Source organism: Solanum verrucosum, unplaced genomic scaffold, assembly GCF_900185275.1.
Source record: "Solanum verrucosum unplaced genomic scaffold, falcon-dt-bn FXZP01000252.1, whole genome shotgun sequence".
In the NCBI taxonomy this organism is placed as follows: Eukaryota; Viridiplantae; Streptophyta; class Magnoliopsida; order Solanales; family Solanaceae; genus Solanum; species Solanum verrucosum.
This window is the reverse complement of record NW_026019988.1, coordinates 1168213-1181996: the sequence shown is the minus strand read 5'-3', so window position 1 is coordinate 1181996 and position 13784 is coordinate 1168213. Positions and strand designations below refer to the sequence as shown.

General features: G+C 37.3%; 1 protein-coding gene across 1 annotated transcript in view; it reads left to right on the top strand.

Moving 5' to 3' along the window:
• LOC125819067 (insulin-degrading enzyme-like 1, peroxisomal) overlaps positions 1 to 12641 on the top strand; it is a 30166-nt gene extending 17525 nt beyond the window's left edge. Inside the window, exons 19-26 of the mRNA XM_049498579.1 lie at positions 253 to 357; positions 1911 to 2112; positions 2188 to 2396; positions 9844 to 9968; positions 10073 to 10124; positions 10212 to 10298; positions 11261 to 11383; positions 12033 to 12641. Coding sequence (XP_049354536.1) covers positions 253 to 357; positions 1911 to 2112; positions 2188 to 2396; positions 9844 to 9968; positions 10073 to 10124; positions 10212 to 10298; positions 11261 to 11383; positions 12033 to 12284 — 1155 coding nt within the window. The 3' untranslated portion in view covers positions 12285 to 12641. The remainder of the gene's footprint in view (positions 1 to 252; positions 358 to 1910; positions 2113 to 2187; positions 2397 to 9843; positions 9969 to 10072; positions 10125 to 10211; positions 10299 to 11260; positions 11384 to 12032) is intronic.
• The last annotated feature ends 1143 nt before the right edge of the window (positions 12642 to 13784 follow it).

The following is a 13784-nucleotide window of genomic DNA, read 5'->3' as shown; positions in this document are numbered from 1 at the left end:
GTTCTTGTCTGTACTGAATACCAAGTCCTAATGTTAATTTTAACATTGTTAGGCTTCTTTTAGCTGGCTCAAAGCTATTTAATCTTTTGATGTCATTTAAGGATGAACTAGCTGCTTCATCCCGTCTTCTTGAAGTGAATTGATATTGCTACTTCAATGGCTGTTAAGTTTCTTGCATTTTCTGCTCTTACCTGAAAACGACTATGCATTTTTCCTTCATTTATTCCCCTGTTCTTCCTCTCTTTTCTGCAGTTGACATTGGTTGGATATAGTGACAAGTTGAGAGTCTTACTGGAAGCAGTTGTTGAAAAAATTGCGAAATTTGAAGTAAAACCAGACAGATTCTCTGTGATCAAGGTGAGCATCAGCAATTTTTGCTGCTTATCGACACATCAACTATTTAGGCTCTCCAAGAATGCATCATACTCTATATGCATCTCATTGAGGCAAAAAGGTTACTCTTTGGCAATTGGCTTTAAAATAATGGTCCTATTATGCCATTGTCTTGGCCAGATGAACAACGATAACTTAGCAGATAACTATAAGAAAATTCTGAGATTCATATTCTCAACAATGTTTTTAAAGTTCACAGATAAAATTTCTGAACCAATTCCTCATGCAATCAATATCTAAGTTCTTCATTTTAAGTTCCCAATTTCACTCTTTTTCCCCTTTTGTCAAAGCATTGTTAGAGTTGCATCGGGCACTTATCGCTTCATTTGGTGTTTTGAAGAGCAAGTTTGCTGTCACATCTATTGGTTTATTTGCATCTATCTATTCTGCTTTTAGATACTATTGTGTGCATCAACATGTCTGCCAGCTACCTCTAGCTTTAGTTTGCAGTTGTCTTCACTGTACCATCTTCTTATTAATGATTCATGATTATTTATTCTTGATGTGTCATACTCAAGTTTTTCAGTCACCTCATACAAGAATGTTGTGTAGAAAGATCAGTTGCTTCTTTCCTGTTGCTTAATATGTTCTTATGAGGTTACAAAGGACATAACACCTGTAAGTAGTGGAGTTCTACTGTGTGGACTTGAAAATATCCTTGTTCCATGTACGCACTAATGCATACAGACACATACATATACAATTCTAGCAGACTAGCACAATTAAATTAAAGTCAGATTGCCAAAATGGACCCATATGAGTATAAGAAATCAGCTGCATAATTAAAAAGAGTTCCTAAAGATAAGGAGTCTCATTAAATATTTGAATCCCATCCTTATGGTATTCTCCATTGATTTTTAAGACCTCTCTGTCTCAAAATAATGATGTACTTTTGACCTGTTAAGTTTGAATAAACTATTATTTTGAACTTGCTAGACAATTTTTTAAAATAATAGTTTTTAAAAAGATTGAGCAATTTGTAAAAAAGATGTCACCTCAAAGCTTGAAATAAAATAAATTATATTTATTTGGATACAAAGAGACAATTTTACTATTTTTTTGGAGTAGTTCAGTTTTCCCTGGATGAACCAAAAAAGTGAAGTAGGTCATTTTTATTGGGATTGAAGGAGTAACATACAAATTTCTCTAGGTAACTCCATTATTTTCCTTCTTTTGTTCCTTCAGTTCTTCTAATGATTTTGTCGTTCAGTGTAATTCAAACAAAACAAATAGGATATTACACAAGTCACTTTTTAAAATTTTTTTATTTGGGTCCTTTTTGTTAGAATTTACTCTTGGTCATCTGGATGTGAGAAGTATGTGTCACCATTACCTGCAATGTTGGTTTTCTGTTACGATGTTGGCCAGCCTTCTTAGATTTTTATATTTCGTGGTCCATTGTTAACTCATGAATTTTACTGATATTTCTCTTTATTTCCTCCTTTTTAATCTATTTCTATTTTCTAATCAAGAGCATAACCACCACTCTTTTCTTGTTGATCTCCTTTTGTTAATAGGAATTGGTGACAAAGCAATATCAGAATTTCAAGTTCCAACAGCCATATCAGCAGGTTATGTATTACTGCTCATTACTGCTAAAAGACAACACATGGCCTTGGAATGAAGAACTTGAAGTCCTTCCACATCTTAAAGTTGATGATCTGGTTAAGTTCTATCCGCTTTTGCTGGCAAGGTCCTTTATGGAGTGCTATGTAGCAGGTAACTTTTCTCAACGGCCATTTAAGTTGTTTAATTTTACATCTATTAACTTGTGAAATTCACTGCCTTTCTCAGGAAATGTTGAACAAGCTGAAGCAGAGTCCATGATACAGCTTATTGAAGATGTGTTCTTCAAGGGTCCGCAGCCAATATCAAAGCCTCTATTTGCATCTCAGCATCTGACAAACAGAGTGGTTAATCTTGAAAGAGGTGTAAATTACTTCTATGCTGCAGAGGGCCTAAATCCAAACGATGAAAATTCAGCTCTTGTTCATTATATTCAGGTAAATCTTAAGTTGATGGAATGTGCATGGAATTGACAGCAAGTTTCTCTCTTCTTCTTCTTCTCTTGTTTTTTTCATAGAAAAAATTGGTAAAAAGGTTATCTCAAATGAGTTCCTTGGAGGTCCGTATAAAAACGTTATCTTAAATGAGTTCCTTGGAGGTCAAATACTTGCACAAAATTAATATGTGCCTAGAAGAAAAAGTTTTCCATTTTATTGGATGAAACCTCATCCAAAACCAAAAGTAGGTGCTGGATACCCCAAGCCAAAACCCTTGCCTTGCAACTATTTAGCACCAGCAGAACTTGTAGAGTGCTTCATTTTATATGGATTTCTGTCAATACTTAATTTGCTCTAGTCCCCTCATTCGTGGTTCTGCTTTGTTATGTTGCAATTCCTGTTACTTCCTTCTTGCCACTTCTGATAAGGTAAATAATTTCATCAATCTGGAAATTTCCATTATATAAGAAGGAAGTAATACCAAAAAATGGGAGACTACAAAATATGGTTCGTTACAAAGCACACATAAAGTAACTGTGTATTCACAAAAGGCTCATCATCAAATAAATGATGAGCATAGGTCACTTACAATCTCATCAGAGCATATCAAACTACCCTATGGGAGATTACAAATTACCTATAAAGTCTGCATAAAGTTCTATATCCCCCATCATATCTTGTTTACACCAAAAGTACAAAAGACTAAGTCAATTCATTCTAATTTTCTGGATGTTGTTCCTCTTATCCTCAAAGCATTTTCCATTCCTTTCTTTCCATAGGGACCACCAGATGCAGGCTGGGATTACCTCCCACCAATCTTCATTAGACTCCGTTCTTCCTATCTCCTTTCAGCTGTAGAGCAAATCCTTAGTGCACTTTGGAATTACCCAGCATACACCAAGAAGACCAAGAAACATGTTCCATAAGCTTGTAGCTACTTTGGAATGAAGGAATAAGTGACTATTAACTTCTGCATCTTGATCACACATAAAGCATCTTGAGCATATTTGTCTGCATTTCTTTTGAAGCACTTCATGTGTTAAGCAGGCCCTTTTGCACACTAACCAAGCAAAACATGAGATCTTCAAGGGTATTTTTATCTTCCATATTAACTTCCGTGGCCAGTTTTTGATCTGTGTTTGGCCAATATTGTATCTACAGTAACAAGACTTTACTGTAAACACACCTTTGCTTCGCCATCTCCAAATAGACTTATCAGGTTCAGTGGAGGTGCCTGGGAAGGCATTGAGGATCTGAAACAGATTAATGACCCTCTCGATTTCCCAATCATTGAAAGCTCTCCTGAATATGAGATTCCAACCCTGAGGGTTCCATAGTTGTGAGATTGTGGCCTTTTTTTGAGTGGTGAGCATAAACAGGTCTGGAAAGAGTGATTGCAGGCTTTCATCCCCAATCCAATGTTCATTCCAAAAATCAATTTTCCTACCATTTCCCACTTTTAGTGAGATGTTGCCTTTGAATTGGGGCCATAATCTTCTAATAGTCTTCCACACACTGCATCCAAAAGTTCCAAGAGCCTCCTTAGTAATCCAATGGCTTTGTAGTCCATACTTCATTGTGATGACTCTTTTCCAGAGTGACTGATCTTCGATGCAAAATCTCCACAACCATTTTTGAAGGAGACAATTGTTCTGAAGATTGAGCTTTTTTATTCCCAACCCCCCTTTTTTTCTGCTAAGAGTAAGAGTATCCCACTTAACTAGATGGTAAATTTTGTGCTCTTTATTTCCATTCCATAGGAAAGACCTTCTAAGTTGATTGATCTTTTTCACAGTGTTCTTTGGAATAGGAAATAGGTTCATCATATATGAAGGAAGGGCATCAAAAACTGATTTAACTAGAGTCAACCTACCTCCTAGGGAGAGGTATTGACTCTTCCACCTAGCAAGCTTTTTGTTACATCTCTCCAAAACTTCACTCCACACAACTATCTCCTTATTTTGTGCTCCTAAAGGCATGCCCAGATACCGTGTAGGTAGGGTTGCTATTTGGCAGCCAAGATTTCTAGCTAGCAACTCCATATTATCCACTTGGTTCACAGGGTAAAGAAAACTTTTTTGCCAATTTACATGCAGACCAGATATACCATCAAAGATGGTAAGGATTGCTCTAATGTGTCTAATTTGTATCACCTCAGCCTCGCAAAAAACTAAAGTATCATCTGCATATAGTAGATGAGTAATCCCCACCTCATTGTCCCTATTCCCCTGAGTGTGAGCCTTAAAACCTTTAATCCATCCATTAACATTTGCTTTTCTGATCAAGTGATTTAGGCCTTCCATGACTAGCAAGAAAAGAAAAGGTGACAGAGGGTCACCTTGTCTCAAACCTCTTTGTGATTGGAAAAAACCTTCAGAGTTTCCATTTATGATCGAGGAGAATTTAACAGTGGATCCAATTGAGCCATTTCCTCCCAAATCCCATGTCCTTTAAAACCTTCAGCAGAAAAGACCAATTAACATGATCATAGGCCTTCTCTATGTCCAACTTACATAAAATTCCAGGAATTTTTTAACTCTGGAGTCTACCAACTCTTTAGCAATTAGTGCAACATCCATGATTTGCCTTCCTTTCAGAAAGGCCATTTGGTGTACATCAACCAGCTTCCCCATTACTGTCTTCAACCTCTCAGTGCTATCAAGCTAATAGGCTTGAAATCTTTCAATTCTTATGCTCCAGGTTTTTTAGGAATCAGTGCTAGGAAGGTGGCATTGAAAGACTTTTCAAAAATTTCATTTTGATGGAAATTTTGAATTGTCAGCATTAGATCCTCTTTTACAATTCCCCAACAAGATTTAAAGAAACTCATTGTGTAGCCATCTGGACCTAGAGTTTTATCTCCATCACAAAGTTGTAGGCATTGCAAGACCTCAGATTCAGTAAATGGTCTTTGCATCCAATCAATTTCTTCCTGAGAAATAGTTGGACATTCCATAAAATCAAAACTGGGTCTCCACTCCTCAGATTCAGTGTAGAGTTCTTTGTAGAAGTTAATCACGGTGTTCCTGATCTCTACATGGTCTTCTACAACCTCTCCTCTGTCTATCAATCTATCAATAATGTTGATCCTTCTGTGTGCTGTTGCCATTCTCTGAAAGAACCTTGTGTTATTATCTCCTTGTTTCAGCCATAAAACCCTTGATTTTTGTCTCCATTTCAGTTCTTCATTTTTTGCCAACTCTTCCAGCTCCACTACTATGGTGGCTCTTATTATCACTTCATCTTCAGTCAATTCCCTGGTTTCTTGTATCAAATCAATTTCTGCCAGTTCCTACAGTAAGCTATTTTTCTTACTAGTAAGCTCCCCAAAATTTGACTTGCCCACTCCTTAAGTTTCTGCTGTAGCATTCTTAGTTTTATATTCAATTTGTAATCAGGGAAACCTTCCACTAGAAATTCATTCCACCAGCTCTGAATCAAGTTGGTGAAACCCTCCACCTTAAGCCACCAATTCTCAAACTTAAAATTTGACCTTTTCTGCTCCCAGTTACCACTTTCTAACAAGATAGGACAGTGGTCAGATAGCACTCTAGGTAGTAACTTTTGCCTGATGTTTTTGAATTTTTCTTCCCATTCCATCGAGTACAAGAATCCCACTCCAGATTCTACTATCCCACAGCAACAGGATCCCCCCACAACTGCCTTCAGCTTCCAAGTATCCGCATTTCATCCACCTGCATGACCATAGTTGTTTGGCCATTACTTCTAAATCCTTCTAATCTTTGTTTCCTGTAAACAATAAACATCTGCCTTCCACTTTTTCATTAGACTCTTCACCATAGTTCTCTTATTCTGATTGTTCAGCCCCCTTACGTTCCAGGTAATCAAGTTTACTTTCAATTATAAGTTAGACTTAGATTCCTCCCTCTACTTCTGCTTCCTTCCACCTCTTCATTTAGGTTGGATTTTAAGTTTTTCAGTTCATTCTTTCCAATACCTCTGCTTTTTGGAGTAATGACTGCCTTGCCCTTCCCCTTCTTATCAAGCTGTGTTTTCCTCTCATTAATCTTCATCAACAAAGCTATGGTTTCTCTTTCGAATCCTTCGAAAGCCACCCCATATGTGTTGCTCAAATCTAGGATATGAGAATTTACCCAATTTGAAGCTTCTGTTTCGCAATCTTCTTGGGAATTTGGAAGCTGAATGTTGACTGGTTCTGCATCGTGAATATGTTGAAGTTGCATGTCTTGTTCTGTTGAATGTGTATCGTTTGTCTCCCCTCCTCCTTTTTCATGAGAAGTTTGTTGTGTACTCATCATCACCAATTCTGTTTGGATGCAAGATAAAATTCTCTCCCCCATCCACTTGCGTCACCATGCTTGATTCTTTCGCTGTGTTTGTTTCCCAGTTCCTGAAGGCTTCCAGAAATTTAGTTGCCAGGTCTTTTTTTTCTGCCATGTGATTGTCACGCGAGGGTTCATTAAAGTTCATGGGCCTTTTTGAACTCACAAGAGGATTTGTAATGTCTGGATGCTTTTGACCTATTGGGCCTGCGTTTGAGGGCTCCTGGCCCAATTTTTTTGAATTCAAAGTGGGTCCACCAGAATTCTTTTTTAACAGCTCCCCACGTGGTCTCCTGCTGACACCACAACTTTCCCCTCTTTTATCCTCTGGATAAATCCTCGATAACTGCTGGGTAATGGGTTTCCCCTTTCCCTCTTCTACGATGGTGAACTTCGGCAGAATTTCTGTCCACAGTTGCATGGAAAAGGAGATTCCAGCATTGATAATGGTCACCTCCTTCGGGATCCTTGACCCATCGCCTTTCACTTTGATTCGAGCCCATTTGAGATGATTCCGTAGTTGTGTCTCTTCTTCAGTTTCAATTCAACCTCCACAGAGATCTCCGATGGCCTTGAAAACAGTCTCTGACCAGAGATGTAGGGTAAGGCCTACAATCTTGGTCCAGGTCGATGTTGATTTATTCTCCATATTTGTGGCCGCTAAAGTTGGGGACCACCACTCTAACCGAACCCTCGAGTTGTTCCAAATCCACTCACCTGCAATAACCTGTTCTGCCGTGGTTTTCATCGCAAACTCAAATAAGAATTTTCCAGCTCCCATCTCATAAATGTTTAGTCCATGGCTTTGTCTCCAAAACTTGTTTGCCCAGCTTCTCACTTTTGCTAGGTTTGGCAGTACATTATTCTTTCCTTCAAAATCTCCAACTAGTCTTCTCTGCAGAACTTCATTGTGGGTGTTTGAAGATTCATTAATGCAAATGATTCCCTCTTCCTTCATTAATGTTGCTTGGGCATTAACTCCGTCTCCTTTTCTATTAGTCCATTTAATGCTCCTCACTGCCTCTGCAAAGGAGAAATTATTGTCTACCAACCTCTGCTTTGTACTTTCCACCTCCTTTCTATGACTAGAAAGGAATCTCCCCATTTTGTCTGCTATGTTTTCCCATCCTGAGTTCAAAGTCAACTTCGGGATTATGATAACAGACTTCCTTCTTCCCCTTATGTTTATCAGACTCAGATATCTGCCATATTTGTTGAAATTCCTAGCACAATATATTTCTGATAGAGGTTCTAGTCTCCTCCATCTCTTCACCACATTTCCTTTCGTCCTTGAAGCTTCCCGCATGACCTGAGTGATCCAAATCATTGATTCCTTGTTGAAAGAAGTTCTAGTAACGTTTCTTTTACTCCTCTCAGTCCATTCGTACCAGTCGCCCGTCGTTCCCTTGATTCTCTCGAGATCGAAGGATTTAAAACCTACTGCAAAGTAAATACAGTCCTCCATTGATCGGAGGAGGGTTTAAGGAAAGAAAAGGAGGGAAGTTGAGGGTGGAGGTTCCCGGTGATCAGAAGGACCACCGGAAAATGGATGTTGGGTTTGGATTTAGTGCATAGCTTGGGAATCGTGCCTGAGAGTGTTTCTCTCTCCACGTGAAAAGCTACGCGACATTAATTTCACACATAAAGTTCTATACAGATGGGAACCTCATGGATGAATGAACCAAAAGGAGGGCAGAAACAAGAGGTTGTTCCTCATATGCACAATGTCCATGTGGAGAGAGAGGAACAAAAGATGTTTTCATGGCACCCCAATTCTCATCCCTACCCTTAAAGCAAGTTTATTGATTACTCTTTTTGGTTGGGTTTAAAGACCAGATCTGCTTGATGAACTCCCAACTTTCCAAGAACTCCAACACACAAAAGCCTCTCTCAATGAGCTTGGCATGGCTCAAGTGAGTCCAAAAAGTGAGAAGAACATGTTCCATAGGTCTGTTGCAACTGTGCAATGAGGAAACAGGTGATTGATAGATTCTGAGTTGCATAAGCACATGTAGCATCTGTTTAACTATTTGGAATTTCCTCCTTATGAGGTTATCCTGTGTCAAGCAAGAATCTTTTAGAATAACTTTAGGTGGCAGCTTAGTTCTCCAGATTAATTTAAGAATTTTGGAACTTATCGTTTAGAACAAGCAATAAAAATTTATGTGGCCATAAATCATCTCATTAAGGGTAAAATGGAAAGTATAAAGCTAAATTATTTCTAAATATGGAAAAGCGTATTTCTTTCTAGGATAAAGGGAGTAGTATTTATTCGTTTGTACTTTGTAGTAATGACATATCAAGTTGGAATTGGCAACTCCTCAACTTTGGTGTTGACTCTTCTTTGTAGCGGGTATCCCATAGAGTACCCATATTACCTTTTATTTCTGAATTAGATTGTTCTTCTAGAGTCATGTAATTTTCCCACATTCTTGAATATTGATCTCCATTGAGGGGTCTTTCCATTTTTCAACATGTAGGTCTCCTTGATTTTGAAATCTGCTGCCTTGCTATCATCTCATGTTTCTTAATTCTTTCTTCCTTCTGGAAAAATTCCTTTATGGAGAATCATTCTAACTAAGGCTACCTTATAAATCAATCTTGTGAGAATAATATGCCTATCGCGATGGCAGTTTTCCTGAGAGCCTTTTTGAATTTGATCATGAACTTCTAATCAAATAGTGCCTGATCCTGTGAATGGCTTGAATTGCTTGTTTTAAGGCTTAGCGTAATTTGAATAATCAATTTCTTTTCCATGACCTGTAAATTCCGTTTGTGCTGCTGTCATGAGTAGTGAGAGTCCTAGATCTTCTAGTTCTATAACTTTACTCAACTTTTTAATGATCATAGTTATCTGTAACAAATTACTGCTTTAATCTCGAGAAGATATTTCTTTAAATATTGGATGTCTTTCAGAGCTTTATTACTGGTCATGGATGATTTTGTTTTTCTCATTTATTGGAACGAGAACCTTGACTACAGATATGCCAGTAAAGATTTTACCAATCATCTTCAAGATCTTTTGACATATGATTATTCTTTTCTAAATGGAAAAGAAACCTGTCTAATGCATTTGTAATGAATTCTGTCATCAATCTTTTCCTGGTTCTTTGCTTCTCTAACATATTTGCTTGAGTTTCCAGGTGCATCAGGATGATTTTATGCTGAATGTCAAACTTCAGCTTTTTGCTCTCATAGCAAAGCAACCAGCCTTCCACCAGCTTAGATCAGTCGAGCAACTTGGTTATATCACTGTGCTCATGCAGAGGTATGTAGTGTGTCTTTTACTGAACACTGTTCGGCAAGTTGTTGGCTATTCATCCTTAAAAAGTTTTTGTTTTCACCTCAAGTGGACTAATATTCTCTTTCTAGGAGCGACTCTGGTGTTCACGGGGTGCAGTTTATCGTTCAGTCAACTGCAAAGGTAAGGATTTTTTATTATAGGTACTTTGGAAGGAAATAAGATTGGGCATTTATAGATTATGACAAATCTACTGGTTGAGTTTGGCAGGATCCCAAATACATTGACTCAAGAGTGGAGTTATTTATGAAGATGTTCGAAAGCAAGCTTTATGAGATGACTAGTGATGAATTCAAGGTGCGCTTAGTAACACTTCTGCTTCTTTTTCTAGCGATGAAGGTAACCTGTAGCAACTGAATTAGTCTCAGTATTGTCAGGAAGGTCCAGTAAGTTGACATCTTCATTTCTTATCAGCCCGTAATGGATTATTATTATGTACTTTTGATAACTCAAATTATTATCACTGGCGGAAGGGAAAAATAACCATTGACATAGCACAAAGATGGTATAACGTACTATGTGGATTTTTATCAACCCTTAAAAAATACATTCAACTGTATCTAATATGGAATAGAACTAAAAGGAGCTCTTGCTCTCCAAAATGGAGTATTATGTTTTGCACTTTTTTCTTGTTTGAGAAGGAAATCTTCAGAACGGAGTTTTAAATCCCTTCAAAGAGTTTCTGTTTGTTCCCTACAAATCAGCCAAAAGATGCATCCAGGCGAGACTTCCAACGGCTCTTTTTTCCGTTGGAACCTTCGCAATCTCAAACTTGCCTGTGCTTCCTCTTTACCAAAAATTAGCCTGTGCTTCCTCATGGACGATTTCTCAGACAAAGCTGCTGTGCAGTAAATAGTCCATGTCCTCTCTATTTGCCGTACAAAAACATCAACTAACTCCTCCTCAGATTGTGGGCATGAGTATAGCACTCCTAGTTCACATAATCAGAGGGCGCCACCTTTTTAGGAGCCTTTGACTTCCACGTGGTTCCATGTTTTGACTCATCATAATTGCTTACACTATCATAATTTTATTTCGTCAAAAACTTCATCGTTGATGGTCCCCCACCCACTCTTTAATAAAGCACTCCGGATTGTATACCTAGCTAGCTACTGTTGTTTATTAATCAATAGGATGTAGGTTTTGTCAAAGTTTTTGTGTTTGCAATACATGGTGGGTTACTGTTATCTGTCTTTATACTTTGATAACTTTCCAGTATAGCTTTCTTGTCTCTTAACTTTTGTCCGTTTATGACACAGAATAATGTCAATGCACTTATTGATATGAAGCTTGAGAAACACAAGAATTTACGCGAGGAATCTCGATTTTACTGGAGGGAGATCTCAGATGGGACCCTCAAGTTTGATAGACGAGACCGTGAGGTATGAAAATTGTTACACTCATGTAAAGAATCACTTTCATTTCATGAGCATTTGTCAGAGTTAATGACTCTACTTCTTTATGTTTTATTTTTGCACAAAGTGAAACTGAACTGCTGTAAAAGGAATAGGTCAAATATATGATATGACCCTTCTATGTAGAATTCTTATGTAGGTTTTAACCTTTTTGACCACATAATAACATTTCCAGTGTAATCCCACAAGTGGGGTTTGGGGAGGGTACAATGTATACAAACCTTACCCCTACCTTGGGAGGTATCGAGGTTGTTTCCGATAGACTCTCGGCTCAAGGAAAAGCATATCAAAGTAGATCAAAATGTATTAGTGCAATTGTTATTTCGGAATAATCTTTGTTTTTTTATTCTAGAAATGTATGCATTTTGAGTCCTCATTTTTTACTGTAGTTAGTGGCTCACATAGAAAACCTATAATTCATTCCGTTAATTGATGTCTCACTTACAGTAATTTAAGTATGGATCAGTCTGTGGCTTGTGTCCGTTCAGCAGCCTATCTTACTGTCCTTTTCATTGTCAGTCTGGTATTTCATGACTGCTGAAAGAAATTCAAAATGTTTCCACAATCGTAGGGGAACAATGTATCTAATCAGTTGCCAATGATATTGATGAAACAGATTGACGCGCTAAAGCAACTGACTCAAAAGGAGCTGACTGATTTCTTCGATGAATATATTAAAGTTGGTGTTCCTCAGAAGAAGGCCTTGAGTGTCAGAGTCTATGGAAGCTCACATTCTTCTCAATTCCAAGCACATAAGAATGAGCAGATGGAACCAAATGCAGTTCAGATAGAAGAAATATTTAGCTTTAGACGATCTCGGCCTCTTTATAGTTCATTCAAAGGAGGCTTTGGTCATGTGAGATTGTAAGAGGTAAGCATAGCTGCTCGAGAAGCTCCCCGATACAGTTGATATGTTGGCGAGTCCATTACTGAAGCAGTTGATCTGCAAATTACCTCTCTCGTATTCAGTTGTGTCAATTTGTCAGTTGTACGAGGGCTTGTGGTAGGCATGTGAGTTGAATTGCTCAACTGATTTGATGATGGACTGCTTAGAGATTTGGAGAAGTAAATGTAGACTGACATTAATTTCTGTTTTGATTGCTGAATATAATTGTTCAGAAGACAAGAAGTGACATGAATGAAACCTGAAAGGGAAATTATTCATTCATTGATTTGATGGGATGAATAAACTACAATATACTTCAGTTTTTTTTTGTTACTTAAATCTTCTTGATGTTACTAGTGTATTAGGCAAACTTATCAGGTGATCTTTTTCTATATGTCCAAATTTTAATGGATAGAATTATTTGGTATTTGTGTTGATGGGAGGTAGTAGGTGCCTCATAGAATTAGTCGGAAGTGTACATGCTGGTTCGAGCACTACAGTTATTAAAAAATGTTGTTTGATAGATGTTCATATGTGATGTTAGCTTTATGAGATCATAAAGATAGTGTTTTATCATGTAATTGAGTATTTTCTCTTTTTTCATAATGGTAGTATTTAGATTAGTTTACGTGCATTTCACGAAGTCCTCCATTTAGTGGCAAAATCAGAATTATCACTGAGAGAGTTAAAAAAATGAAGAAGTAAATATATGAAAAAATTAACGAAGTTTAATACCCACTAGTATACATAAAAAATAATTTAAACTGCGCATATATAATATAATTTTATTGAAAAACCACACCTTCGACCCTACCTTGCTCCACCCCTGCCTTTACCACCCACCAACATACATATTAAGTAAATGTCCAATCTTTTATATATAGTATAGTTTTGACAAATTCCTTTCAACCCTACTTAGCTTCACCCTTGCCTCTACCTCCTACCAACATACATATCAAATAACTTTATTTAATTTTATTTTATAGATAATATAATTTTCTATCAATAAAATCCCTTTAATCTTATTTGACTTCATCTATCTCTATCTCTCTCACCAACATATTACTATGTAACTCTATCCATTCTTTTTTCTTTGTCTTTATTGAGTGGATGACTTGCCTAAGGAATTGAAAATTGAGGGATGACTTTTCACCCTCATGGACCACACACTATAGTAACCTTTTTTGTCCAATTTTGCTACCTATCACATTCCTAAACCAAATGCCAAGTCTTCTATTACTTGATTAAAAAGTCAAGCATTTAGTTGTTAATAAGGTGAGTTGAAATATCGTAAAATTTTAGGTTTAAATTTTGCAGACACAAATATTACACGATTCTTTTTATTTATTTTAGATGCAATTAGTTGTTGTCGATGGAAGGTGACCCGTGGAATTAGACGAGAAAAACAAAATAAAATAAAAAAACAAGATGACTAGGCATAGACTTGGACCCTTGTCAATTTCCCTCCTTGAGGACATTATT